The sequence below is a fragment of the Oncorhynchus nerka genome, linkage group LG22 (genome assembly GCF_034236695.1).
Source record: "Oncorhynchus nerka isolate Pitt River linkage group LG22, Oner_Uvic_2.0, whole genome shotgun sequence".
NCBI lineage: Eukaryota > Metazoa > Chordata > Actinopteri > Salmoniformes > Salmonidae > Oncorhynchus > Oncorhynchus nerka.
This window is the reverse complement of record NC_088417.1, coordinates 18,835,870-18,862,497: the sequence shown is the minus strand read 5'-3', so window position 1 is coordinate 18,862,497 and position 26,628 is coordinate 18,835,870. Positions and strand designations below refer to the sequence as shown.

At 46.2% G+C, this 26,628-nt stretch overlaps 1 protein-coding gene across 2 annotated transcripts; it reads left to right on the top strand.

Moving 5' to 3' along the window:
- The first annotated feature begins 590 nt into the window (after positions 1 to 590).
- Positions 591 to 26,500, top strand: wasf3b (WASP family member 3b). Of its 2 annotated transcripts, XM_029626391.2 has the most exons (10): positions 591 to 700; positions 2,129 to 2,361; positions 14,500 to 14,646; positions 19,119 to 19,253; positions 21,821 to 21,974; positions 22,353 to 22,470; positions 22,549 to 22,730; positions 22,981 to 23,220; positions 23,813 to 24,111; positions 25,281 to 26,500. In XM_029626391.2, exons 3-10 carry the CDS (start codon positions 14,514 to 14,516, stop codon positions 25,436 to 25,438), a joined length of 1,419 nt encoding a protein of 472 aa, XP_029482251.2. In that variant the 5' UTR covers positions 591 to 700; positions 2,129 to 2,361; positions 14,500 to 14,513; the 3' UTR covers positions 25,439 to 26,500. The 2 variants fall into 2 exon arrangements, with proteins under 2 accessions (XP_029482251.2, XP_029482250.2); XM_029626390.2 differs by lacking the exon at positions 2,129 to 2,361 and having other exon boundaries at positions 592 to 700.
- The last annotated feature ends 128 nt before the right edge of the window (positions 26,501 to 26,628 follow it).

The following is a 26,628-nucleotide window of genomic DNA, read 5'->3' as shown; positions in this document are numbered from 1 at the left end:
TAGAACCGTGTCTTCAATAATAGAACAATCCCAGTCCATCCTACTTTTTCTCTCCGAGGTCTGTCTTTACTCGTTCACTGCCCTCGTTTACTGCCCTCTCTATCTCTGTCTTACTTTCTCACATTCACACTCTCACTCTAGTCTGCGCCCTTTGCCCTCATCAGTCATGTCAGTTACTAAAGCTGCTAGAATGGAACCAGTCTAGCGCTATCATTAAACCAGCCACCGCCAAGTTTAATTTGCTCCCCAAAACACCTTTAAAAACACCCTCAACCTTTGTTATTAGGCCATTTCAAACTAGGCTAGGTCAAGTCCTCATCCCCAAAATATGTTTATTTCAAGCCTTTAACGTTAACCCTGTGTGGGGACTGGATTGCATAAAATGGTAAACCATGGGTAGCCTCCCCTATCCACCCTGAGCAGAGACCCTGCCTTTTCTATGACCAACGAGATGTCAAACGGGGAACCTCGATGTCACTCATACGTTTTCAAGGGCTACTATTGGACATTGGGAACACCCACTAATTATTAAAACCCGGTTGCTGAATGCTGATAGGCCGAGGCTGCTGGCGGGTCCCGCCCCCGCGGTGGATTGTTTGGAGTGGCCAGACCGCCAGGGACACAGGATGGCAACGCGATCAGCAGGAGTATCTAACGGGACATGCGGACGGACTTAAATCTATTACATTTCTGACTGCCGGTGAGGGTTTTTACTATGCTTTTATATGTCATGATACGAATCGGAATATTACTCACCAAACTGTTTATATTTGGCCTTAATTGAGTATTTTTTTATATGTTGAATTGCGTTAATCCAAATGGCCAAACTACAAAGTCGACCACTGACTGGACGTAGCGGCCGGCCACCACTAGTGGACCCCAGTAGAAGATAATGATTAAGCACAAGGGGATTCTGTGTCCAAGGCCCGATTCTTTCAATTCAACTCTTGACCATTACTGCACACCCCATTTGGCAACCGCCTTGCTCCGAACCGCTTGATTATTGTTCACTAAAACGTACAAACGGCATTTGATTTAGAAAGTGTCCGGCTATAAAATATTGTAACAATCTGTGGCGGAAGGAAAATAGACTCGGTAACGGGAAGCGACGGTGCGGAACTTTGATTGATCGTGCTTGCCATCAGTTCTCTGTGCATGTTGTGTGCATTGGCTGCAGCCAGCACACAGACTGCTGCTTTTGTTGCTCACTCACACTTTACTGAAAGCAAGAGAGATTAACTAGCCCACAGTGTGAATTAGACAACCTTATTCTATGAATTTAGGCAGTGACACGTCAGTTATAAGGGTTACTTGCGATAATTAAGCAATAAGGCCCGAGGATGTGGTATATGGACAATATGCCACGGCTAAGGGATGTTCTTTCTTAAGACGCAACGCGGAGTGCCTTAGTACAGCCTTAGCTGTGGTATATTGGCTATATATCACAAAACCCTGAGGACTATTTTTTTCTAATATAAACCGGTTACCAATTTAATTGGAGCGATAAAACTAAACGTTTTGTCATACCCCTGCTATATGTGGTGATATACCATGGCCAATCAGAATTCAGGGCTCAAACCACCAAGTTTATAATTAACAACAGACAGTTTTTATTCACAAAGATATAGGCTATTAGGGAGAATAGCCATATTCTATATTGTCGAAAAAATAAAGATCCAGCCATGTAGGAGTTAAGTCATTTTTTAGGGCAATGTGTAACATCTTGCAATATTAATGACCTCACCACAAGCTCTCCAGCCTCCCTCAAAGCAAGAGGCTGTACCTGACTCATACATTTATAATGTTTCCCTGCTCCGACCTTAATAGAATTTCGGTGTCCATAGTAAAATGTGTCTGTGTGGAGGGTCTTTAGGGAGACAGGAAGCACATCGTCCTGGTGGCAGCAGTCAGGATGTCTCTCTAGTGAAGTTCAAAGGCCCTCAGCTCTCTGAGCTCTGGAGATGGCTAATGGTATAGCTAAGAGGTTACCTGTGGTTTTATGTGTGTATGTGCATGGCAGAGATAGTCCTGGGTGTTTGTATTAGGACTACTCATTGACTTCCTGCAGTTTCTTTTTCCACCTTTCTCTCTCCCCTCACTCTCTCCCCACCTCCCTAACTTTCGGCAGGTAGCCTACCGGTTAAGAGTGTTGGGCCAGTAATCGAAAAGGTCGCTGGTTTGAATCCCAGATCCGGCAAGGTGGAAAAATCTGCCTCTGCCCTCCAGCAACCCTCAACAACAACTGCTCTCGGGGTGCCGTGGACATTGATTAAGGCAGCCCCCCACACCTCTGATTCAGAGGGGTTGGGTTAAATGCAGAAGACACATTTCAGTTTAATGCATTGTTGTGCAACTGACTAGGTATTCCCATCCCTCGCTCTCTCCCACTTTCTGTATTTACTGTTTTTCCATGTCTCTCTCTTCCCCCTCTCACTCTTTCTCTCCACTCTTCATTCTGAGTGGAGTGTCCTCTTTTCAGGGGATGTTAAAGGAGGGGAGGGGGAGGGGAGGCATGCATGGGAGCACTTTGCTGTTGCCGTGTGAACGGAGCTCCATTGTCCCTGGAACCTTTCAGAGTGGCTTCCCTGAGGTCCCTGCTTGCCCCTCCCCCACCCCTCACTCACTCTCTAGATGCACACACACACACACACACACACACGTTCCATCCCTCTCTCTCCCCATTCCCTTCATTAGCCCACTCCCCTACCTCTAATGATGTCGCCTTGTTGTTGGGACCATTCTCACACCAGACAAAACAAACTCATGGCTCTGCAGAACTTCCTCATTTGAGGGTTACAAAGCAGAGCAGACCAACACATTTCACACACTAGTGTCTTTATATGATAATGTGGGCCTGGTTCATCATCTGGTTGAATACGCAAACCATGGTGCTAATTGGCTGTTTTCAGTGTGCTTTGTGGCAGCAGACGATGATGTAATTTATTCTTTGTTGTCCCATATTGGTATGTGGCTGCAGGCAAGGCTTGGCGGGGGGTATTGGACCGATGCCAGCTGAGGACCCTACCCATAGCCTTGTAGGGAGGTTGTTTTTTGGTTGTCAGACATTTCTCTTTTCTCTGTCAACACCTCCAAGCTATTATGATGCTATCTATTCATCAGTGACATACATGGCGTAGCCTACTAGATCTGAATTAAAGAGAATGGCTGAGGGGTCATCTCTGCTTTTGGGTGTGCGGCATTATGCATTTTGTTTCGTGCACACAAATCAAATTGTATGTATCACATTAAGCCAAATACAACTAGTGTAGACTTTACAGTTAAATTCTTGCTTACGAACCTTTCCAACGATGCAGAGTTTAAAAATTAAAAATAATATAGTAACTGACACAAGGAATAAAATACACAAGAATGGAGCTATATACAGGAAGGACCAGTACCAGATCAATGTGCTGCTATATACAGGGAGGACCAGTACCAGATCAATGTGCTGCTATATACAGGAAGGACCAGTACCAGATCAATGTGCTGCTATATACAGGGAGGACCAGTACCAGATCAATGTGCTGCTATATACAGGAAGGACCAGTACCAGATCAATGTGCTGCTATATACAGGGAGGACCAGTACCAGATCAATGTTCTGCTATATACAGGAAGGACCAGTACCAGATCAATGTGCTGCTATATACAGGGAGGACCAGTACCAGATCAATGTGCTGCAATATACAGGAAGGACCAGTACCAGATCAATGTGCTGCTATATACAGGAAGGACCAGTACCAGATCAATGTGCTGCTATATACAGGAAGGACCAGTACCAGATCAATGTGCTGCTATATACAGGAAGGACCAGTACCAGATCAATGTGCTGCTATATACAGGAAGGACCAGTACCAGATCAATGTGCTGCTATATACAGGAAGGACCTGTACCAGATCAATGTGCTGCTATATACAGGGAGGACCAGTACCAGATCAATGTGCTGCTATATACAGGAAGGACCAGTACCAGATCAATGTGCTGCTATATACAGGGAGGACCAGTACCAGATCAATGTGCTGCTATATACAGGGAGGACCAGTACCAGATCAATGTGCTGCTATATACAGGGAGGACCAGTACCAGATCAATGTGGAGCTATATACAGGGAGTACCAGTACCAGACTGCATATGGGGACAAAGACTGTACTTTTTGAAGAAATGTCCTCTGGTCTGATGAAACAAAAATAGAACTGTTTGGCCATAATGACCATCGTTATGTTTGGAGGAAAAGGGGGACGCTTGCAAGCCGAAGAACACCATCACAACCGTGAAGCATGGGAGTGGCAGCATTGTGTTGTGGGGGTGCTTTGCTGCAGGAGGGACTGGTGCACTTCACAAAATAGATGGCTTCATGAGGGAGGATAATTATGTGGATATATTGAAGCAACATCTCAAGACATTAGTCAAGAAGCTAAAGCTTGGTCGCAATTGGATCTTCCAAATGGACAATGACCCCAAGCATACTTCCAAAGTTATGGCTTATGGACAACAAAGTCAAGGTATTGGAGTGGCCATCACTAAGCTCTGACCTCAATCCTATAGAACATTTGTGGGCAGAACTGAAAAAGTGTGTGCGAGCAAGGAGGGCTACAAACCTGACTCCGTTACACCAGCTCTGTCAGGAGGAATGGGACAAAATTCACCCAACTTATTGTGGGAAGCTTGTGGAAGGCTACCTGAAAAGTTTGACCCAAGTTAAGCAATTTAAAGGCAATGCTACCAAATACTAATTGAGTGTATGTAAACTTCTGACCCACGGGGAATGTGATGAAAGAAATAAAAGCTGAAATAAATAGTTCTCTCTACTATTATTCTGACATTTCACATTCTTAAAATAAAGTGGTGATCCAAACTGACAGGGAATTTTTACCAGGGTTAAATATCAGGAATTGTGAAAAACGGAGTTCAAATGTATTTGGCTAAGGTGTATGTAAACTTCTGACTTCAACTGTATATAGTCTAGTGACTGTGTATAGGGTGTGTATATACATTCTAGTGAGTGTGCGAGGAGTCCGTGCAGATAGTTTGGGTACCATTAATTCACTATTTAGCAGTCTGGCTGTTTAGCAGTCTTATGCCTTGGGGGTAGAATCTGTCTCGGAGCCTGTTGGTCCGAGAGTGACGCTCCGGTACCGTTTGCTGGACAGTAGCAGAGTGAACACTCAGACTTGGGTGGCTGGAGTCTTTAACAATTTTTCGGGCCTTCCTCTGACCCCGCGTGACAATGTGGTCCTGGATGGTAGGGAGCCCGGCCCCAGGGGTGTACTGGGCTGTTTGCACCACCGTCTGTAGCGCTTTGCAGTCAAGGGGCGGTGCAGTTCCAATACCAAGCGGTGAGGCAGCCATCCAAGATGCTCTCGATGGTGCAGCTTTATACATTTTTGAGGATCTAAGGGTACATGCCAAATCTTTTCAGTCTCCTGAGGGGGAAGAGACGTGTCCTCTTCACGACTGTGCGGGTGTTATGTGGACCATGTTAAGTTGTTAGTGATGTGGATGCCAATGAACTTGAATCTCTCAACCCGCTCTATAACAGCCCTGTGGATCTGGATGGGGACATGCTCTCCCCTCTTTCCTCTATAGTCCACGGTCAAGTATTTGGTCTTACTGACATTGAGGGAGAAATTGTTGTCCTGGCACCACAGTGCTAAGTCTCTGACCTCCCTGTAGGCGGACCCATTGCCAGCGGTGATCAGGCCTTCCGTCGTTGTGTCGTAAGCAAACTTGATGATAGTGTTGGAGTCATGCGCGGCCATGTAGTTGTGGGTGACCAGGGAGTACAGGAGAGGACTAAGCACACATCCCAGAGGGGCCCCTGTGTTGAGGCTCAGTGTGGCGGAGGTGTTGTTGCCTACCCTCACCACCTGGGGTCGGCCCGTCAGGGTGTCCAAGGATCCAGTACCAGAGGGAGGGGTTCAATCCCTGGGTCTCTAGTTTGGTGATGAGTTTGGAGGGGTTTATGGTGTTGAACGCTGAGCTGTAGTCTATGAACACCATTCTCACATAGTTTTTTCCTCTTTTGTCCAGGTGGGAGAGGGCAGTATGAAGTGCAACTGAGATTGCGTCATCTGTGGATCTTTTGGGACGGTATGCGAATTGGAGTGGGTCTAGGATGTCTAGATGATGGTGTTGATGTGTGTTATGACCTGCCTTTCAAAGCACTTCATAATTACAGTTGTGAGACTGTAGTCATTTAGGCAAGTTACTCTGGAGGTCTTGGGAACAGGGTCAATGCTGATCATCTTGAAACATTTTGGGATTAAAGACTTGGACAAGGAGAGATTGTAAATGTCTGAAGACACCTGCCAGCTGGTCTGTGCTTTGAGAGCGCGTCCTGGTATTCTGTCTGGCCTTGCGGCTTTGTGATTGTTAGCTTGTTTAAACGCTTTGCTCAAATCGGCCACGGAGAGCGAGACCACAGTCATCCTGAAAAACGGGCTTTCACACAAGACAAAGTGCTATATTCCTTGAAGCGAGCATAAAATGCATTTAACTTGTTTGGGAGTTCTGCATCGCTGGGTTTCCCTTTGTAATCTGGTATCGTCTGCAAGCCCTGCCACATACAACGAGCATCGTAGCCGGTGTCATAGGATTCCACCTTCCTCCTATATTGTCCTTTTGCATGTTTGATGTTTCTTTGGAGGTCATAGCGGGATTTCTTGTATGCATCCGTGTCCGTTCATTGTCAGCGGTAGCTTGAGCTTTTTTAGCTAGATACGTTCTTATAATCACTGTGGGGACGACATCGTCTATGCTCTTATTGATGAAGCCCGTGACTGTTCTGGTATAGTCCTCAATGTTATGTGACTCTGGGGGGAACAGGAAATAGAGATGTGACACTGGGAGGAACCGGAAGTAGAGATGCGGAGACCGCTAAAACAGGAAGCTGCTGTAAAATCTGCCTTAGAAACAGGATCAGCTTAGACCCCAATTGCATTGGACAGTGTGTGTGTGGGTGTTGGTCTGAAATGTCAAGTCAATGTGTCTGAGCGTGAGTGTGTGTGTATACAAAACATTAGGAACACCTGCTGTTTCCATGACAGACTGACCAGGTGAAAGCTATGTTCTCCTAATGACGTCACCTGTAAAATCATTCAGTGTAGATGAAGGGGGAGACAGATTTAAGAGGGATTTTTATTCCTCGAGTCAATTCAGACATGGTGCTGCGCAGTGGTCTAAGGCACTGCATCTCAGTCCAAGAGGATCGAATCCAGGCTGCATCACATTTGGCCGTGATTAGGAGTCCAATAGGGTGGTGCACAATTGGACCAGCGTCGTCCAGGTTTGGCTGGGGTAGGCCGTCATTGTAAATAAGAATTTGTTCTTAACTGACTTGTCTAGTTAAATCAAATTCAGAGGGTGAATGGGTAAGACAAAATATTTAAGTACCTTTGGTAGTGGGTTCCAGGTCCTTCGGTTTGTGTCAAGAACTGCAACACTCTTGGGTTTTTCATGCTCAACCATTTCCTGTGTATACAGAGTGGTCCACCACAAAAAGGACATCCAGCTAAGTTCACACAATTATGGGAAGCATTTGAGTCAACATGGAACCGCATCCCTGTGGAACGCTATTGACACCTTGTAGAGTCCATGCACTGACAAATTGAGGCTGTTCTGAGGGCAAACTCAATATTATGAAGCTGTTCCTAACGTTTGGCATCCTCTGTGTATATTTGTGTCTGAACTGTTGACCCTAAACCTGGGCAGTGGTGAGGCTGGGAAGCAAAGCTGGGCGGTGGTGAGGCTGGTAAGCAAAGCTGGGCGGTGGTGATGCTGGGAAGCAATGCTGGGCGGTGGTGAGGCTGGGAAGCAAAGCTGGGCGGTGGTGAGGCTGGGAAGCAAAGCTGGGCGGTGGTGAGGCTGGAAAGCAAAGCTGGGCGGTGGTGAGGCTGGGAAGCAAAGCTGGGCGGTGGTGAGGCTGGGCGGCGCCGGAGAGGATGTCTGCCGTTTTTATTGGCTCTTAACCAACCGTCCCATTTTGTTTTTTTCACATTGTTTGTAACTTATTTTGTACATAATGTTCCTGCTACTGTCTCTTATTGCCGAAAAGAGCTTCTGGACATCAGAACAGCGATTATTCACCTCGAATTAGACTAAAATAATTATTTAATGAGTCAGACTGGAAGGATTTACTCCGAACACCCGAACAGGCCCTCATCCCCGTCATTCGCTGAAGGAAGAAACTGAGATTTCGTGGAAAGAGATCGGGGTGCCTTGCGAGGATCAGGCGACAAGTGGCTAATCTGCGTTTGCCATCCGTACTGTTAGCTAATTTGTAATCGCTGGAAAATAAATGGGACAAACTGAAAGCACGTATATCCTACCAATGGGACATTAACTGTAATATCTTACGTTTTACCGAGTCGTGGCTGAAGAACAACATTAATAACACACAGCTGGCGGGTTACACACTCTATCGGCAGGATAGAACATTAGCCTCTGGTAAGACACAGGGCGGGGCCTATGCATATTTGTAAACAACAGCTGGTACACGATATCTAAGGAATTCTCTAGATTTTGCTTGCCTGAGGTGTAGTATCTCATGATAAGCTGTAGACCACACTATCTACCTAGAGAGGTTTCATCTGTATTTTTCATTTTACAGTGCTACCCACTGTTCCTAGGCCGTCATTGAAAATAAGAATTTGTTCTTAACTGACTTGCCTAGTTAAATAAAGGTCAAATAAAAAATATAAAAAATAGACCACCTATACTCCACACACATTCATAAGGCCGCAGGGCCAGACGGATTACCAGGACGTGTACTCCGAGCATGCGCCGACCAACTGGGAAGTGTCTTCACTGACATTTTCAACCTGTCCCTGACTGAGTTTGTAATACCAACATGTTTCAAGCAGACCACCATAGTCCATGTGCCCAAGAACACTAAGGTAACCTGCCTAAATGACTACTGACCCGTAGCACTCACGTCTGTAGCCATGAAGTGCTTTGAAAGGCTGGTCATTGCTGACATCACCATTATTCCAGAAACCCTAGACTCACTCCAATTTGCATACCGCCCCAACAGATCCACAGATGACGCAATCTCTATTGCACTCCACACTGCCCTTTCCCACCTGGACAAAAGGAACACCTATGTGAGAATGCTATTCATTGACTACAGCTCAGCATTCAACACCATAGTGCCCTCTGCAACTGGATCCTAGACTTCCTGATGGGCCTCCCCCAGGTGGTAAGGGTAGGTAACAACACATCTGCCACGCTGATCCTCAACACGGTGGACCCTCAGGAGTGCGTGCTCAGTCCCCTCCTGTACTCCCTGTTCACTCATGACTGCACGGCCAGGCACAACTCCAACACCATCATTATGTTTGCTGATGACACAACAGCCTGATCACCGACAACGATGAGACAGCCTATAGGGAGGTCAGAGGCCTGACCATGTGGTACAAGGACAACATCCTCTCTCAACGTGAGCAAGACAAAGGAGCTGATCGTGGACTACAGGAAAAGGAGGACCGAGCACGCCCCATTCTCATCGACGTCCACATCACCAACAAGCTAACATGGTCCAAGCACACCAAGACAGTCGTAAAGAGGGCACAACAAAACCTATTCCCCCTCAGGAGACTGAAAAGATTTGGCATGGGTCCTCAGATCCTCAAAAGGTTCAACAGCTGCACCATCGAGAGCATTCTGACGGGTTGCATCACTACCTGTTATGGCAACTGCTCGGCCTCTGACCACAAGGCACTACAGAGGGTAGCGCTTTCGGCCCAGTACATCACCGGGGCCAAGCTTCCTGCCATCCAGGACTTCTATACCAGGCAATGTCAGAGGAAGGCCCTAAAAATGGTCAGACTCCAGCCACCCTAGTCATAGACTGTTCTCTCTGCTATCGCACGGCAAGCGGTATCGGAGTGCCCAGTCTAGGTCCAAGAGGCTTCTAAACAGCTTCTACCCCCAAGCCATAAGACTCCTGAACATCTAATCAAATGCCTACCCAGACTATTTGCATTGCCCCCCTCTTCTACGCTGCTGCTACTCTCTGCTATTTTCTATACATAATAATTGTAATATCTCTACCTACATGTACATATTACCTTGACACCGGTGCCACCGTACATTGACACTGTACCGGTACCCCCTGTATATAGCCCCGCTATTGGGCAACGTTAGCTAGTTGACATTAGCCTTCTACATCTGGAACTTCCATCCTCTCAGACCAGGGGCACAATACATTTTTGGTTTGGATCAGAATCCCCGTTATAATCATTGGCCAGTACGGAGAATTTAGTAAAACCAGAAGTCCAAATCCCTGCCTTCATCCATGGTTAATTTAGGAAAGGGCCAATTTTAGCTAGCTAGTCACCTGAGGACAACAACACAACGAGATGCAACAATTCCGGTTGTTGCAACCCCCCTCTTCTATGATGCTGCCACTCTGTTATTTGCTATGCATAGTCACTTTAATAACTCTACCTTCGGGTTCATATTACCTCAACACCGGTGCCCCGCACATTGACTCTGTACCGGTACCCCCTGTATAAAGCCCCGCTATTGTTATTTACTGCTGCTCTTTAATTATTTGTTATTCTTATCACTTAAAAAAAAACATGTATTTCTTAACTGCATTGTTGGTTAAGGGCTTGTAAGTAAGCATTTCACTGTAATACCTGTTGTATTCTGCGCATGTGACAAATAACATTTGATTTGACTGTAGCTCATTTTCCCAATACCTGAATCACTCTGCTGTCTACTACTACTGCACTGCCGCTTGGTCTCATCTGGACAGGTCACTGTTGTATGCCCAGCCTCACTTACCCTGTTTCGAAAAATACTATTGTGTGTTTGTTAGTGTGTGCTAATACGTCTGGCCCATTGACTATGTGTATTACTTCCGGCGCCGACAGAGATGGCCGCCTCGCTTCGCGTTCCTAGGAAACTATGCAGTTTTTTGTTTTTTTACGTGTTATTTCTTACATTAGTACCCCAGGTCATCTTAGGTTTCATTACATACAGTCGAGAAGAACTACTGAATATAAGATCAGCGTCAACTCACCATCAGTACGACCAAGAATATGTTTTCCGCGACGCGGATCCTGTGTTCTGCCTTACAAACAGGACAACGGAATGGATCGCATGCAGCGACCCAAGAAAACGACTCCGAAAAAGAGGGAAACGTAGCGGTCTTCTGGTCAGACTCCGGACAAGGGCACATCGCGCACCACTCCCCAGCATTCTTCTTGCCAATGTCCAGTCTCTTGACAACAAGGTTGATGAAATCCGAGCAAGGGTAGCATTCCAGAGGGACATCAGAGACTGCAATGTTCTCTGCTTCACGGAAACATGGCTTACTGGGAAGACGCTATCCGATGCGGTGCAGCCAACGGGTTTCTCCACGCATCGCGCCGACAGAAACAAACATCTTTCTGGTAAGAAGAGCGGCGGGGGCGTATGCCTCATGACTAACGAGATATGGTGTGATGAAGGAAACATACAGGAACTCAAATCCTTCTGTTCACCTGATTTAGAATTCCTCACAATCAAATGTAGACCGCATTATCTTCCAAGAGAATTCTCTTCGATTATAATCACAGCCGTATATATCCCCCCCCAAGCAGACACATCGATGGCTCTGAACGAACTTTATTTAACTCTTTGCAAACTGGAAACCATTTATCCGGAGGCTGCATTCATTGTAGCTGGGGATTTTAACAAAGCTAATCTGAAAACAAGACTCCCTAAATTTTATCAGCATATCGATTGCGCAACCAGGGGTGGTAAAACCTTGGATCATTGTTACTCTAACTTCCACGATGCATATAAGGCCCTGCCCCGCCCCCCTTTCGGAAAAGCTGACCACGACTCCATTTTGTTGATCCCTGCCTACAGGCAGAAACTTAAACAAGAGGCTCCCACGCTGAGGTCTGTCCAACGCTGGTCAGACCAAGCTGACTCCACACTCCAAGACTGCTTCCATCACGTGGACTGGGACATGTTTCGTATTGCGTCAGATGAAAATATTGACGAATACGCTGATTCGGTGTGCGAGTTCATTAGAACGTGCGTCGAAGATGTCATTCCCATAGCAACGATAAAAACATTCCCAAACCAGAAACCGTGGATTGATGGCAGCATTCGCGTGAAACTGAAAGCACGAACCACTGCTTTTAATCAGGGCAAGGTGTCTGGTAACATGTCCGAATATAAACAATGCAGCTATTCCCTCCGCAAGGCTATTAAACAAGCTAAGCGTCAGTACAGAGACAAAGTGGAATCTCAATTCAATGGCTCAGACACAAGAGGCATGTGGCAGGGTCTACAGTCAATCACGGACTACAAGAAGAAACCCAGCCCAGTCACGGACCAGGATGTCTTGCTCCCAGGCAGACTAAATAACTTTTTGCCCGCTTTGAGGACAATACAGTGCCACTGACACGGCCTGCAACGAAAACATGCGGTCTCTCCTTCACTGCAGCCGAGGTGAGTAAGACATTTAAACGTGTTAACCCTCGCAAGGCTGCAGGCCCAGACGGCATCCCCAGCCGCGCCCTCAGAGCATGCGCAGACCAGCTGGCCGGTGTGTTTACGGACATATTCAATCAATCCCTATACCAGTCTGCTGTTCCCACATGCTTCAAGAGGGCCACCATTGTTCCTGTTCCCAAGAAAGCTAAGGTAACTGAGCTAAACGACTACCGCCCCGTAGCACTCACTTCCGTCATCATGAAGTGCTTTGAGAGACTAGTCAAGGACCATATCACCTCCACCCTACCTGACACCCTAGACCCACTCCAATTTGCTTACCGCCCAAATAGGTCCACAGACGATGCAATCTCAACCACACTGCACACTGCCCTAACCCACCTGGACAAGAGGAATACCTATGTGAGAATGCTGTTCATCGACTACAGCTCGGCATTCAACACCATAGTACCCTCCAAGCTCGTCATCAAGCTCGAGACCCTGGGTCTCGACCCCGCCCTGTGCAACTGGGTACTGGACTTCCTGACGGGCCGCCCCCAGGTGGTGAGGGTAGGCAACAACATCTCCTCCCCGCTGATCCTCAACACGGGGCCCCACAAGGGTGCGTTCTGAGCCCTCTCCTGTACTCCCTGTTCACCCACGACTGCGTGGCCACGCACGCCTCCAACTCAATCATCAAGTTTGCGGACGACACAACAGTGGTAGGCTTGATTACCAACAACGACGAGACGGCCTACAGGGAGGAGGTGAGGGCCCTCGGAGTGTGGTGTCAGGAAAATAACCTCACACTCAACGTCAACAAAACTAAGGAGATGATTGTGGACTTCAGGAAACAGCAGAGGGAACACCCCTATCCACATCGATGGAACAGTAGTGGAGAGGGTAGCAAGTTTTAAGTTCCTCGGCATACACATCACAGACAAACTGAATTGGTCCACTCACACTGACAGCGTCGTGAAGAAGGCGCAGCAGCGCCTCTTCAACCTCAGGAGGCTGAAGAAATTTGGCTTGTCACCAAAAGCACTCACAAACTTCTACAGATGCACAATCGAGAGCATCCTGGCGGGCTGTATCACCGCCTGGTACGGCAACTGCTCCGCCCTCAACCGTAAGGCTCTCCAGAGGGTAGTGAGGTCTGCACAACGCATCACCGGGGCAAACTACCTGCCCTCCAGGACACCTACACCACCCGATGTTACAGGAAGGCCATAAAGATCATCAAGGACATCAACCACCCGAACCACTGCCTGTTCACCCCGCTATCATCCAGAAGGCGAGGTCAGTACAGGTGCATCAAAGCTGGGACTGAGAGACTGAAAAACAGCTTCTATCTCAAGGCTATCAGACTGTTAAACAGCCACCATTGAGTGGCTGCTGCCTACACACTGTCATTGACACTGACCCAACTCCAGCCACTTTAATAATGGGAATTGATGGGAAATGATGTAAATATATCACTAGCCACTTTAAACAATGCTACCTTATATAATGTTACTTACCCTACATTATTCATCTCATATGCATACGTATATACTGTACTCTACATCATCGACTGCATCCTTATGTAATACATGTATCACTAGCCACTTTAACTATGCCACTTTGTTTACTTTGTCTACATACTCATCTCATATGTATATACTGTACTCGATACCATCTACTGTTTGCTGCTCTGTACCATCACTCATTCATATATCCTTATGTACATATTCCTTATCCCCTTACACTGTGTATAAGACAGTAGTTTTGGAATTGTTAGTTAGATTACTTGTTGGTTATCACTGCATTGTCGGAACTAGAAGCACAAGCATTTCGCTACACTCGCATTAACATCTGCTAACCATGTGTATGTGACAAATAAAATTTGATTTTGATTTGTGTGTGTGTGTGTGTGTGTATCAGTGTCTCCCTGCATTGTGAGTGTGTGCTTATAATACTTACAGTAGTTATAACTTACAAAATGTAGGAAAACGTGTCTGTAAATACATCCATTATGAAAGTACAGTGTGTGTCATATCATATGTATTGTGTGCTTCCTGTGTAACAGTGTGAGGTGTCACCATGCCTCTGGTGAAGAGGAACATTGACCCGCGCCACCTGTGCCGGGGGGCGTTACCAGACGGCGTCGGCAGTGAGCTGGACTGTGTGATGAACAACACCCTCTCCTCCATCATCCGCCAGCTCAGCAGCCTGAGTAAGACACACAGAACACACCAAGCAGAGAGCACTAAACCACAGGCTACATAGAACTACATGCGCTTTCTACCGTGGTGACAACAGTGAAATAACACAGTCATTGTACTTTTCCCCACATATAGGTGTGCCATCTATGAATATCATGCTTATGCTCATCATATTATACTATTAAATTCTCTCCTAAATAACCTCTCATCTCATAGTCACCATGCTGCAGTGCTGTTACACATTTTGAGAAGACCTGATGATATAGTGATGTCTAAGAAGCGATTGATTTGTCAGTGTTCAGTGAAACAGGATCTGGGATAGAGGGGGGGGTACAGTATGTAATCCTGTTGAAATATTTCAAAAACATCTATTCATCCAGACATGTGTGTGTGTGTGTAGTGGTGCGTGAGTGAAATCACTTGGGAAGCCAAGCCAGGGGAAGAAGAACTAACATTTTACAACCCATGTGTTGTGATAACTGCGTTGTTTCCTCTATAACCTGTTCGTTCATATGCCTTGCCCCTGTGATATATAGCTCTAAGGCTGAGGCAATAAGAAGACAGAGGCAGAATAAATTCAACCACACCTTTGTTTCATCCCGAAACCAGGGACAACCTCTGTCCAGTGAAGTCCACAAAGCATATTGCATGTGACAAACAGTTACAGTACATGACCTACAGCAGGGTCAAGAAAGTTCATGTTTCCAATATTTTCAGACCACTAAACAACTATTGATTTAGAACCACTGAGAGTTACTGCCAGTCACAAAGTTAAACAGGAGCTGCCTCCACTAGTCCTGCACCATTTTAATTTCAACATCATCAAATCACCTCTGCTTAGTTTAATACAGTGATTTAGCTAAAAGATGCCAAAAATAATTTTGTCCAATCACGGTCTATGACGGTACACTCTATTTGTTGTTGTCATAGGCTACCTGGCTAAAATGCTTGGACGCTAGCCTAGCTTCCTTTCATGGGCAACGTTAGCTAGTTGACATTAGCCTTCTACATCTGGAACTTCCATCCTCTCAGACCAGGGGCACAATGCATTTTTTGGGGGATCAGAATCCCCGTTATAATCATTAGCCAGTACAGAGAATTAAGTAAAACCACAAGTCCAAATCCCTGTCTTCATCCATGGCTAATTTAGGAAAGGGGCAATTTTAGCTAGCTAGTCACGAGGACAACAATACAACGAGATGCAACAATTCAGGTTGTTTCTGTCAAAGACGTATTTCTCTGTGATAGGAGTGAAACCAAATCCCTTGACACTTTTGTTGTTGTTTTGTTTTTGGTCCGAAAGGACCATTCACTGTTTAGCTCAACGCTGATTGGCTATTGTCTTGTTTATTTTTTTTATCAAGGGAGGCCAAATGCTCGCTGGCTTCCTTTTCATTCAATGCTATGAGCAGCAACAATGTCATACTCTTTATGACCAGACGGAATCAGATAGATGGCCTACACATATGGAGACAGAGGAGCGCTGTTTTGCTCGTTTGGATGCGTTCTCTGAAAATTATGAAAACACAGAGATGAAATATACTTTCTTATTATTTACTTATTTTTGTCAATTTTGGGGGGGGGGGCTGGCTTCACTTGGCATCCTTTAACACACACCATTGGTGTGTGCTGTAATACAACAGCATTAAACAGAGTTACTATGACTTAAGGGGTTATTGCCTGAATGACAGGACCCATATAATGTCCTGTGAAATATTTAGAGATGTACTTTCCTCTCTTATACCCAGTATCCAACCACCCTCTGGCTCTCTCTCTCTCTCTCAACTCTCCTTTATTGCTTTATTCGTCTTGCTCATGCTCTGTTTTCCTCCCTCCCCCCTCTCTCAATTTGAATTCCATTTCATTTAAGGGCTTTATTGGCATGGGGAACATATGTTTACATTGCCAAAGCAAGCGAAATAGATGATAAACAAACGTGAAATAAACAATAAAAAAATGTTACAGTGAACATTACACTCACAAAAGTCCCAAAATAATAAAGACATTTCAAATGGCATATTATGTGCAAATAGTACAAAAGGGAAAATATAAAAACAGAAATATGGGTTGTATTTACAATGGTGTTTGTTCTTCTCTGGTTGCCCTTTTCTTGTGGCAACAGATCACAAATACTGCTGCTGTGATGGCACATTGGTATTTCACCCAATAGATATGGGAGTTTGTGTAATCTGATGGAAATATGTATCTCTAACATTTTGAAGTGAAACTCAGTGGCCTTTCTCAATAGCAAGTAAGCTATGCTTACTGAGTCTGTACATAGTCGAAGCTTTCCTTAAGTTTGGGTCAGTCACAGTGGTCAGGTATCCTCTCTCTTTCTCTCTCACTTACTCTTTCATTGCAGATATGTTTTGGGATGTACTCATGTACTGGAGGCACAGCCACAAAATCACATTTTAACCTTAACCACTGCTTAGTGGCGCAGCATCACAGTGCAAGAGGCGTCACTACAGTCCCTGGTTCGAATCCGGACTGTATCATATCTGGCCGGCATTGGGAGTCCCATAGGCAGCGCACAATTTTATGTTTAACCTTAATTTAACTAGGCAAGTCAGTTAAGAACACATTCTTATTTTCAATGACAGGGGCAGAACGACAGATTTTTACCTTGTCAGCTCGGGGATTCGACCTTGCAACCTTTCGGTTACTAGTCCAACGCTCTAACCACTAGGCTACCTGCTACCCCAGTATATAACGAGATTTTTCCATTGGCCCAGCGTCGTCCGGGTTTGGCCGGGGTAGGCCGTCATTGTAAATAAGAATTTGTTCTTAACTGACTTGCCTAGTTAAATAAAAAAATAAATGAAGACCAAAAGGCAATATTTTTTTAATGAATTTTTACAATTTAGCCAATTTTGACTTTTTGCAGCTTTTCTAGCGGAAATCGCTCAGTTCTGCCTCCAGGACAAGACTCATCCAATAAACATCTCTGCCATTGTGATTGTTCCTGTGGTGGGAGTGGGCCTTTCAGCAGCAGCTGTGTGGGTTAAATATAAACAAAGAGGGGGTCTAAGCTAGAGCCCTATCCCTGCCCAAATCTGTCCATGTTAAGCAGATCATTCATTATTAAGCAAGTGAAGAGTTTCTTTATGGGGGGCAATGAGAGGGTTGAATTTTTAGTCAAGATAACCATGAATTGCTATTTTGATACGTGCGGCTGATTTGATCTAATAGAAGATTGGTAATAACCTAAGTATTACCAATGTACTGATAAGTGTGACGCACGTCACATCCCGGCAACTTTGAGAAAGAGCACTTTATATCGGAGTTCTCCCTGTTGAAATTTGAGACGGTATAATCATGAGGCTAGCATAGCATCTCACACTCCATTGAACACAGGCAGTTGACATCAACACCCCTCATAGATTATTCCTTTTTCTTCCATTTCTATATAACGAGATTTATCCACCAATCCAAAAAGGACTAGGCAGGAGATTGACAACCCGCTGTTCCGCTCTGTGGACAACTAATCCCATTGTTAGGGCGGAGACATACAGATGGAGGATCTTCATTTGAGCCATTTTTCTACAGCAGGAAAATAAACCTGCAGGAACAGGAAATGTGAAGTATTATGTGGATTATAATTCATGGACATTTTTGTAGGGGTTAATAAATTTCTCATCAGGGAAAATCAAGTCTGAAATTTCAAAGTGGAAATGACAAACTTCAGAGGCCTTTTTTAAACCTCAAATACACTACAAGTTTTCCAATTCTTGCAACAGGGTTGCCTGCAACAGGGTGATCCCTGCAACAGGGTGATCATATTAAGATCCTAAGATCCTACATATTAAGATCCTAAGATCCCATATCCTAAGCATCTTGTCATTATATCCATATCTCTTGTATAAATGACTGGGCACAAAGGCCTGGAGAGCCTGAACTAGGGACAGGAGCTGTGTGTTTGTGAGCACTAATACTTGTGATTTTGTGTGTGTGTGTGTGTGTGAGAGACAATGTCAGAACCATAGAGGGATTGGACCTCAACATTCTGAACCTCCTTTTCTTCCTCTAAATATTTGTCCAGTGGTCATCCTGTGCATGGGTGTGTGCGTGCCTCTCACACACAAGTTGGTGTTAAACATTTTGACGCCTGATCTCAACAGATGTGCTCTTGCAAAGATTGATTGTTTTTGTATTTTTCCTCTAGGACCTCACATGACAGTGATGCCCTGGTCTATTTGTGAGTTCAGTTTGTTAACAGAAGAATGGTAGACCTGTGCCTTTTGATAGTCCCATGCATCAAGTCCATCTCAATGGATTTCTCCTACCAGTCAGGCTTTAATGTCATTGCTGTCTTTAACAATGGCTGTATCTCCTGTTGTCTGGTTGTTGCTTGGTCCTGTTGTCATAAACAGAACAGTTGCTCTATAGTATCCTCAGTGTGCTGCATACTGTATGCATCATTTAGTACACCAGAATGTCATGTTAACCACATACGATCCATCTGTCTACTCTTGTACTGCAGGTAAACATGCGGAGGACATCTTTGGGGAGCTGTTCAACGAGGCCAACACGTTCTACCTGAGAGCCAACTCCCTGCAGGACCGCATCGACCGTCTGGCTGTCAAGGTCACCCAGCTGGACTCCACTGTGGAGGAAGGTGAGACAGGGGTTAGAGGTCACAAGAAACAGGAAGTGGTGTCAATACTGGTTGCCACAGGGATGTGAGGTCCTTTGCATTAGTGGGTTAAGTCAGGTGTGGAGAAAGTGCTGAAACTGAGGATGTACAGTGCATTCGGAAAGTGTTCAGACCCCTTGACTTTTCCCACATTTTGTTACATTGCTGCCGTATTCGAAAATGTATTAAATAATTTTTTCCCCTCGTGAATCTACACACAATACCCCATAATGACAAAACAAAAACGGGTTTTTATAAATATTACATTTCCATAAGTATTCAGACCCTTTACTCAATACTTTGTTGAAGCACCTTTGGCAGCGATTAAAACCTCAAGTCTTCTTCGGGATGACGCTACATGCATGGTACACCTGTATTTGGGGATTTTCTCCCATTCTTCTCTGCAGATCCTCTCAAGCTCGGTCAGGTTGGATGGGGAGCGTCGCAACACAGCTATTTTCAGGTCTCTCCAGAAATGATCAATCGGGTTCAAGTCCGGGCTCTGGCTGGGCCACTCAAGGACATTCAGAGACTTGTCCCAAAGCCACTCCTGCTTTGTCTTGGCTGTACTTAGGGTCGTTGTCCTGTTGGAAGGTGAACCTTCGACCCAGTCTGAGGTCTTGACCACTCTGGAGCAGGTTTTCATCAAGGATCTTTCTGTACTTTGCTCCGTTCATCTTTCCTTCGATCCTGACTAGTCTCCCAATCTCTGCCACTGAAAAATATCCCCACAGCGTGATGCTGCCACCACCATGCTTCACTGTAGGGCTGGTGCCAGGTTTCCTCCTTTGCATTCAGGCCAAAAAGTTCAATCTTGATTTCATCAGACCAGAGAATCTTATTTCTCATGGTCTGAGAGTCCTTTAGGTGACACTTGGCAAACTTCAAGCGGGCTGTCATGTGTCTTTTACTGAGGAGTGGCATCCGTCTTGACACTCTACAATAAAGGCCTGATTGGTGGAGTGATGCAGAGATGGGAGAACCTTCCAGAAGGAACCCCATCTCCACAGAGGAACTCTGGAGCTCTGTCAGAGTGACCATCGGGTTCTTGGTCACCTCCCTGTCCAAACTTCTTTCATTGAAGAATGATGGAGGCCACTGTGTTCTTGGAGACCTTCAATGCTGCATTAGTTTTTTGGTATCCTTTCCCAGATCTGTGCCTTGACGTAATCCTGTCTCAGAGCTCTACAGACAATTTGTTCGACCTCATGGCTTGGTTTTTGCTCTGACATGCACTGTCAACTGTGGGACCTTATATAGACAGGTGTGTGCCTTTCCAAATCATGTCCAATCAATTGAATATACCACAGGTGGACTCCAATCAAGTTGTAGGATGATCAATGGAAACGGGATTCACCTGAGTTTAATTTCGAGTCTCATAGCAAAGGGTCTGAATACTAATGTAAATAAGGTATTTCTGTTTTTAAAAGTTTCATACAAAAATGTATAAAAACCTGTTTTCACTGTCATTGTGTGGATTCATGAAAAAACTATTTTATAGTAAGGCTGTAATGTAACAAATGTGGAAAACGGGAAGGGGTCTGAATACTTTCCGAATACACCATATAAATACTTTTCTCCCATATCTCCCTCACCCTCTTTCTCTTGGTCCTTCTCTCTCTGTTTGTCCTCCCTCCCGCCTCTCTCTTGTTTGTCCTCCCTCCCGCCTCTCTCTTGTTTGTCCTCCCTCCCGCCTCTCTCTTGTTTGTCCTCCCTCCCGCCTCTCTCTTGTTTGTCCTCCCTCCCGCCTCTCTTTGTTTGTCCTCCCTCCCGCCTCTCTCTTGTTTGTTCTCTCTCTTGCACTCTTTTTCTCCCTCCCGTTTGTCCTCCCTCCCGCCTCTCTTTGTTTGTCCTCCCTCCCGCCTCTCTCTTGTTTGTCCTCCCTCCCGCCTCTCTCTTGTTTGTCCTCCCTCCCGCCTCTCTCTTGTTTGTCCTCCCTCCCGCCTCTCTCTTGTTTGTCCTCCCTCCCGCCTCTCTCTTGTTTGTCCTCCCTCCCGCCTCTCTCTTGTTTGTTCTCTCGCACTCTTTTTCTCCCTGTTTGTCCTCCCTCCCGCCTCTCTCTTGTTTGTCCTCCCTCCCGCCTCTCTCTTGTTTGTTCTCCCTCCCGCCTCTCTTGTTTGTCCTCCCTCCCGCCTCTCTCTTGTTTGTCCTCCCTCCCGCCTCTCTCTTGTTTGTCCTCCCTCCCGCCTCTCTCTTGTTTGTCCTCCCTCCCGCCTCTCTCTTGTTTGTCCTCCCTCCCGCCTCTCTCTTGTTTGTCCTCCCTCCCGCCTCTCTCTTGTTTGTTATCTCGCACTCTTTTTCTCCCTGTTTGTCCTCCCTCCCGCCTCTCTCTTGTTTGTCCTCCCTCCCGCCTCTCTCTTGTTTGTCCTCCCTCCCGCCTCTCTCTTGTTTGTTCTCCCTCCCGCCTCTCTCTTGTTTGTCCTCCCTCCCGCCTCTCTCTTGTTTGTCCTCCCTCCCGCCTCTCTCTTGTTTGTCCTCCCTCCCGCCTCTCTCTTGTTTGTCCTCTCGCACTCTTTTTCTCCCTGTTTGTCCTCTCTCTCTGTCCTCAGTCTCTCTGCAGGACATTAACATGAAGAAGGCATTTAAGAGTAGTACCGCCCAAGACCAGCAGGTGGTGTCCACGAGGAGCGTGCCCATCCCTGTCAAGGAGATGTACAACCTGAGTGATAAACCTCCACCGCTCAACATCCTCTCCAAATATAGGTGGTTTATCTCCCCCTCCCTTTCTATGATCTGTCTAACCTCTCTACTACCCAGGGCAGTGTAAACCCAGAGTCAAATACCTCACCAGATCTGTCTAACCTCTCTACTACCCAGGGCAGTGTGTACCACAGGAGGCTGCTGGGGGGAGGACTTGTCATAATAATGTCCGGAACAGAGCAAATGGAATGGCATCAACACCTGCAAACCATGTGTTTGATGTATCTGACACCATTCCACTGATTCCGTTCCAGTCATTACCACGAGCCCGTTATCCCAAATTAAGGTGCCACCAACCTCCTGTGGCATAAACCCAGAGTCTCATAATGGAATGTTGTGGACTTCATTTCCCATAAACCCTGAGCCGTGTTTGCCCTGTAGGGATGACCACAAGGAGGGGCTGAAGTTCTACACTGACCCCTCCTACTTCTTCAACCTGTGGAGAGAAACAATGCTGCAGGACACAGAGGACAAGAGGAAGGAGAAGAGGAAGAACAAAGTAAAGTCTAAAGTTATCCATCTTTCTTTCATTGTATCTCTTCCTCCTCCGTCTCCACTAATATGTGTCTCCTCCCAGGAGCAGAAGCGTTGTGTGGACGGGACGTTGCAGAGGGAGGTGAAGAAGGTGCGTAAGGCTCGGAACCGTCGCCAGGAGTGGAATATGTTGGCCCTGGATAAGGAGCTGAGGCCTGACCACCGCCACACACACTCGCTCCACCAGGGGCCCATCTCCGAGGGATCACTGTCCCCTGAGATGAGGTCAGTCATCACACACGTACATACATATGAGATGAGGTCAATGAAAAGTTTACACATGAACACATTTGCATTTATAACATAATGTATGCAATGTAAAGAAGTATGGAGTAATTACTTTTCTGTATAGATTATTACCCACTTAAGGTGTTTCCCCAGTGCTGTGCTAGTTTAGTCTCCCTTTGCTGTTCAGGGAGAATTTAGCCCTCTTACTCCCCCTGCTGGCCATGCTGTAACCTTTTCTCTCTCCTAGGGGTCTTGGGCCTGATCACATGGACCACCACCACTACCCTAACTCAACCAACCATGCTGGTCACGCCTACACATACTCCGGCCCACCCCCGAGTCTCCTGGCTGCTCAGCTGGCTGCCCAGGGACATGCCACTCTGGACAAGGACCATAGGGGAGCCACCCTGGGTCGCCCCCACGATGCTCCACCCCCTCCTCCACCCACTGAGAACATGAACGGATCTCTGCCCCCTGTGGACTACAGGTCAGCAAGTGCACAGACACACGCATACATAAACACCCTGGCAGACAGACAGACATGTGTAAATGCACACTCAAATAAACATTAAAACGTGCACACAGACAAATCCATGTGCGCTCTTTTGTTGTCACTCTAGGGTTTGGTTGAGTCTTGTGTCAGGGGAAATCTGATCTGATGACGAACAACAGGCTTAATTCTCTCTGGGACTAATCTTTAGGGTTATACTGTCACCCATACAAACCGAGTACAGCCCTGGTACACTCAACTGCCTTGGTCTTGGCACGACTCCCCTATAAACTCTGAAAATAATGGCATCCTGTTATTCATTCTTCTTCAGCTGTCAGGGGATGTTTAGTGTGACATCGCTATAAGTGAGATGTTTTTATGGAGAGGCAGATAGACAAGATACTTTCGATTTCTGAAATGGTTATGATGATTAATACAGTATAATGCTTCATGCCCACGGTCTCACTTTGTCCGTTCTCTTCTCTTTCTTTTTCTTGCTCTCTCCCTCTTCCTCTCTACCTTCTCTCCCTCTTCCTCTCTACCTTCTCTCCCTCTCTTCCTCTCTACCTTCTCTCCCGCTCTCTTTCAGTATGATGGAGGGATATGGAAACGGTCCTCCTCCCACTCCTCTCATGCCATCAGCACAATCTGCCTTTGCCACGCCCCCCGGAGGACCACTTCCTCCTCCAGGACCAGTGGGATCAGCCGGTGGCTATGCCCCGACCCCACCACCACTCACTGGGTCTCTGGTGGCTCCACCTCCCCCTATACCTCCGCCCCCTCCTCCAGGCTCCTCCTACTCTACCACTCCCAAGATGTCCTCCGTGCCCCACATTGCCCAACCTGTTAATGATGCTCGTAGTGATCTGCTGGCTGCCATACGCATGGGTAAGTGTGTGCATCTCTATCTAACCCTGTGTGTCTCTGTGGCAGGGGTATTCAGTCTGTCTGTGTCTGACTAACTTGACTGGGGGCTGATTTTGCATCGCCTAGTGCCCCGGGTGGGTGGATATTTCACTTTGGGACCAATGGAATGGCCAAAAATTAGCAAAGAGACAACCGGGGCCCCGGGCCATGCCTTTTCTGACTGACTGGCTTACTGACTGACTGGCTTGCTGACTGTGTCTAACTGTCTCTCTCCCTGGCTGTAGGTATCTAGTTGAAGTGTATCTATCGGTCTCTCTCCCTGGCTGTAGGTATCTAGTTGAAGTGTATCTATCGGTCTCTCTCCCTGGCTGTAGGTATCTAGTTGAAGTGTATCTATCGGTCTCTCTCCCTGGCTGTAGGTATCTAGTTGAAGTGTATCTATCGGTCTCTCTCCCCTGTGGCTGTTGAAGGTATCTAGTTGGCTGTAGGTATCCAGTTGAAGGTTATCTAACGGTCTCTCTCCCTGGCTGTAGGTATCTAGTTGAAGTGTATCTATCGGTCTCTCTCCCTGGCTGTAGGTATCTAGTTGAAGTGTGTCTAACTGTCTCTCTCCCTGGCTGTAGGTATCTAGTTGAAGTGTATCTATCGGTCTCTCTCCCTGGCTGTAGGTATCCAGTTGAAGGTTATCTAACGGTCTCTCTCCCTGGCTGTAGGTATCTAGTTGAAGTGTATCTATCGGTCTCTCTCCCTGGCTGTAGGTATCTAGTTGAAGTGTATCTATCGAGGTATCTAGTTGAAGTGTGTCTAACTGTCTCTCTCCCTGGCTGTAGGTATCTAGTTGAAGTGTATCTATCGGTCTCTCTCCCTGGCTGTAGGTATCCAGTTGAAGGTTATCTAACGGTCTCTCTCCCTGGCTGTAGGTATCTAGTTGAAGTGTATCTATCGGTCTCTCTCCCTGGCTGTAGGTATCCAGTTGAAGGTTATCTATCGGTCTCTCTCCCTGGCTGTAGGTATCTAGTTGAAGTGTATCTATCGGTCTCTCTCCCTGGCTGTAGGTATCTAGTTGAAGTGTATCTATCGGTCTCTCTCCCTGGCTGTAGGTATCTAGTTGAAGTGTATCTATCGGTCTCTCTCCCTGGCTGTAGGTATCCAGCTGAAGGTTATCTAACGGTCTCTCTCCCTGGCTGTAGGTATCCAGTTGAAAAAGGGTCAGGAGCAGCAGGAGCAGCAGGAAAAGAGGGAGCCTGTAGGGAACGATGTGGCCACCATCCTGTCCAGACGCATCGCCGTTGAGTACTCTGACTCCGAGGACGACTCCGAGTTGGAGGAGAACGACTGGTCTGACTAACACACACACACACACACACACACACACACACACACACACATACACATACACACACATACACACACACACACACACTCACTCAAAAGCTGAAAAGCACATGCACGTTCAGATCCACAAACTAAGAACCACTAAAAGGTATGTGTACGAACACATGAACATAAGCTAACATTCACATATACAGACTCATACACTCCCTCGTGTCGTAGGTATGTTTGTACAGTATATAAGCTGGGTGATCCTTGGTCACATGTAGCACTGCTGGGAGATCAGGCTCCTGCATCAGCTGCTGAAGGATTCCCAACTGGAACGCTAGGGTTGAATTCAAGATTCATAGTGTCATGTTCAGCTGCTATACAGACACTAACTGCAAACCAACGTTCAATTCAAAACTATTACATTAACATATAAGAATTCTCATGCAACGCTCTGGGCATCTTGAATACATCCCAGGAGACCACAGTGTCTCTGTATAATATGTTATCCATAATAACACTAGTAAAGCCCTGTATGTGTTGGCACCCCACGAATGGGGACTTATCTCATGTATGGTAACTATCTTAAGGGCGTCACTTGGAGAAATAGCAACCTCCCCTTGGACAGAAAATCTACTTGTCTTTTCTAATGTTTTTACTCAAACATTTATTAATAGTTAATCTGGGAAGCGACAAGCTTTTAATGTGTAGATTATAGCAACTGGAGGAAGAGAAGTCAGAGTGGACTGCGGTGGTCAGGGTAGCATTCAGGAGGAACAAATAGGAGATGATGTTTTTAAAGCGTTTCCCAACTGTTCCTTCTGAACAACACCTGAGAGTGAGGTTGTATTCCATCAACCACACTAACAATGTAGACCAGATATATGTTGAGAGTTAGGCCAATGCGGGTTCTCTCTGAACATCCATGGAGCGCCACTTTCTCCTCAATAGCCAATTCTAAGTGATAATTAAAGCTTCCACGTTGTGCTGTTTACTGTTGATCGTTTTCACAGTGAAAGCAGATGTGCAATTTGTTGACTTGAATACACATTATCCCGTATGCTAATCAATAAAAAAATCTGTTAAATTCCCTGCTCTGTTTTGCTTGATTACAGTGGGTCATTTCATAGGGAACTGTCAGAGGCGCTCTCGTATTGGTACATCACAACTATTCATGAATAAAGTTCTATATGGGCGCTAACATGGTGACTGTGGTAA